At 32.5% G+C, this 3,426-nt stretch overlaps 1 protein-coding gene across 1 annotated transcript; it reads right to left on the bottom strand.

Moving 5' to 3' along the window:
- Window positions 1-896: 896 nt before the first annotated feature.
- Window positions 897-2,485, bottom strand: LOC110923376 (transcription factor MYB62). Its single transcript, XM_022167484.2, has 3 exons — window positions 2,130-2,485; window positions 1,912-2,041; window positions 897-1,818 (listed from the first exon to the last, which is right to left on the bottom strand). Exons 1-3 carry the CDS (start codon window positions 2,263-2,265, stop codon window positions 1,224-1,226), a joined length of 861 nt encoding a protein of 286 aa, XP_022023176.1. The 5' UTR covers window positions 2,266-2,485; the 3' UTR covers window positions 897-1,223.
- Window positions 2,486-3,426: the final 941 nt, after the last annotated feature.

Here is a 3,426-nt window from a genome sequence, read left to right as displayed (position 1 = left end):
GTGGTAAATTCCAGATAAAACATAAAAAAAAAATCAACAAACGTGTAATTTATTATTTTGTTTTTAAATAGATGGACCAAAAGGATTTAATAGAAGAATTATTTTTAAATAGATGGAACAAAAGGATTTAATAGAAGAATACATACTTTTGGTCTTAAATATATTGGATTTTACCTTTAATTAATAATATATTGTTTTTTTACCAGTGTTTCTCTTTTATATTTGCACTACCGTTCCAACACCGTCATACTTTAATTTTTCTATAGTCGTAAAAGGAAAGCCAATAATCATATGCATAATAAATTTGATCCTAATCCATATATATGTGCCATTAACATCATTACCAGAAAAAAGTAGAACTTTTATTTGATATGTTAAGATTTTTCTCACTAAAAAATCAAAAGGTACAGACGGTACCATTGAACCAACCCAGAAAGCTTCAAGTGGACAAGTCATACAAAAAATATTCTCATATACATGTGTAGAATGGTACTTGGATAAACATGGGGCGACCAATTGACTCTAGAACATACACATTCCTATTCCCATACTATATTATATTATACATACATATAACAAACACAAAAACATAATTGTATATAATTTTAAGAGTTTAATCATTTAAATTTTGAAACATATGATTCAATCCTTTACAACATATTATTAACTTTTAAACTAATTATCTAAATAATTTACACGTCCATAACCTTTTCATACGTTAATATTAAAAAACTACACAATAAAAATAATAATTATATTCTCTTTTATTTAGGTATGATATTGCTTTAGTTTCTTTCTTAGTTTGAAAAAGAAATAACATATTACGTGATTACCAGTGTATGTGTTTCTCATCACATCACACGAGCACTCCTATATAGTATATATACACACACAACTTAATGAATACTTTTTTTATTGTATAACAAAAAATGTAACAAGAAATACATCCACTACTAGAAAACTCACCAATTGCAACTGCCTTTACGATCACAAATTGATCACTAGCTTGGCGACCGTGTTTTACCATCGTAAATTTTAGTTGTAATTGTCGAGTTTTCTAGTAGTGATACGTACAAGTATACTTATAGGATTAGAGAGTTCTTGGAACTCTCTTACAAATTTAAATTAAAGGTCCTATCTAAATATAGATTATCAGCTCTTTTACAATTAGTTCGAGTAACTGATAGGAATGATTAGTCATGTTCTCATTTTTGCAACATAAATCAAGGCCATAATTCATCCATGTTCCAGTATGTGTCAGCTGCCATGTCACCGCTTCTTATCCCGTCATTATCCGCCATCTGGAAGTTTAGTGTCGACATAATGTCATTGGATCCGAAGCCCATCATGTCTAACCCATTTATATCCACATTATAACTATCAATGTTTTGGAGTGATGAGTAATTATAAAAGGCATGAGTATTGTCCCCATAGAGTTGTGACATCTCAGGCAAAATATTCCCACAAGAATTTGATGCACAAATGCTTGAACTGGAGTTGATAGGCTCGTTATGGCTTGGTTGTGGTGAGGACAATGATGTGAATACGGTTTGCTCGGTTTTTGGATGAGTGCTTGGTTTGTTTTGATCTGTTTCCATGGTTAGAGTAGAAGTAGTTGAATTTGATATGGATGATGATGAATCTTGTTCCACTTTCTCAAGCAATCTTGGCATCCAAAACCGCTGTAATGCATCTACAAACCTCTTGCTACTAGCGTCGATCTTAAGGTGGCGAGCTTGTTTCTGTACCCGTGTTCTCCAGTAGTTCTTGATCTCGTTATCTGTTCTTCCAGGCAAATGACGCGCGATTTTGGACCATCTAGAATTTAAAGTAAATAGTATTTTTATACACAACACATATGGAAACAAACATATATATAACTAACTCTTTGTATGGTAGAATAGAACATACCTATTACCCAACTTGGAATGAAGTTGGAGGATCACGAGTTGTTCTTGTGGTGTGAGATTTCCGCGCTTTGTGTCTGGTTTAAGATAATTCAACCATCTTAATCTACAACTTTTTCCTGTTCTTTTCAATCCTGGAAAAGCCAAAAGTCAGAAACCAACGAGGATCGAAGACGCAAAACATCCTCCGATGCATATAATCACTTAATTGTTACACGTTACCTGCGGATTTTGCTAGCAAATTCCAACGGCCTTCGCCATGACAATTAATATAATGGATAAGAAGATTGTCCTCCTCAAGTGTCCATGCCCCTCTTTTAAGCTCTTGATCCATCTCTTGTTTGCAAGAATTGGTCATATTGTTGCTAGCTTTTATTAAAGTTAAAAAGGAAGTAACACTAGAGAGGATTAATATGAAAAGAGAAAAGTTTGTAATGCTTGAATGATGGGGTGTTAGGAAACCAAGTGGGGATTTATATAAATGTGAAAGTGATCCTTAAACCCGGTCGGAAAGGAATTTCTTCCAAAAGAAATATATAAAAAGGTAACATACATCCCATTAAAAAATTGACCTAAGTACAAGCCGAATGAGAATTTTGAAGATGTGGGGTTTGTCACTATATATAAAATTCTATAAACTAATCAAACTAGTGCTCTTTGTGTGTTCATTAATTAATTTAATAAAAATAAAAATGTGATATTTGTCTACTATCTTGAGACTTGTGGTGGCTACTAGGTCCACACCCTTGGTCACCCCTCCTAATTCTCCTCTTCTTCTTCTTCTTCTTCTCTCTTTCATTCACACCATCATTTACATACCAATCAGAAGGTGACATGGAGCTTCGAGTAATCTGAGTCGTTTTAGTGTTTGACGCATCATTAATATAAGTCCAAGTAGATACAAGAATTAATGGACTAAAGCTCATCTTTTTGAAAGATCATATATTATTTAACACACCTTTCAAAAAAAATATATTATTTAACACATACTTTGTTAGTTAATAGATGTGTTAGATACAAGAATGGACTAAAGCTCATCTTTTTGAAAGATCGTATATTATTTAACACATACTTTATTAGTTAATAGATGTGTAGAATAATAAAAAATTGTAAAATATTGTGTATGTTATAAACCAGACATTTTAGGCCCAACCCATTACTTATGGGCTTTAGGGTTTATAGCTATGTTCATCTATATATTGTAATGTTGAATAATGGAGAATTCAGTTTATCTCTATTTTCTCTTTGGTTTTTATCACGTTATCAGCACGGGACTCTCCACTGAGATTTACCGGCCATCATATCAAATCGTTGCTGTAACTTGCAACGGGTAGCAGTGCCACAATCCACAGACCATAACACATCTTGAATAAATCTTCAATCCCTCGTAATCCTGGTACTCGCTCTAAATCCCTCTCGTAATTTATTGCAGTTTTCGTAATTTAACCTACAATTTCTTCCATTATTTGAATGATTATTTTGCTATAAGAACTTGCAATTTGTACAGTTTAATTTCTAA

The sequence above is a fragment of the Helianthus annuus genome, chromosome 17 (assembly GCF_002127325.2).
Source record: "Helianthus annuus cultivar XRQ/B chromosome 17, HanXRQr2.0-SUNRISE, whole genome shotgun sequence".
Lineage (NCBI taxonomy): Eukaryota > Viridiplantae > Streptophyta > Magnoliopsida > Asterales > Asteraceae > Helianthus > Helianthus annuus.
This window is presented reverse-complemented; position numbering and strand designations above follow the sequence as displayed.

What these genes read in the sequence shown, in the direction of transcription:
- LOC110923376 (XM_022167484.2), bottom strand. Translation starts at nt 2,265, where the DNA reads ATGACCAATTCTTGCAAACAAGAGATGGATCAAGAGCTTAAAAGAGGG. An exon ending in TTTGCTAGCAAAATCCGCAG is followed by an intron (nt 2,042 to 2,129) that starts GTAACGTGTAAC and finishes TGGCTTTTCCAG; the next exon opens with GATTGAAAAGAACAGGAAAA. An exon ending in CATTCCAAGTTGGGTAATAG is followed by an intron (nt 1,819 to 1,911) that starts GTATGTTCTATT and finishes TTTAAATTCTAG; the next exon opens with ATGGTCCAAAATCGCGCGTC.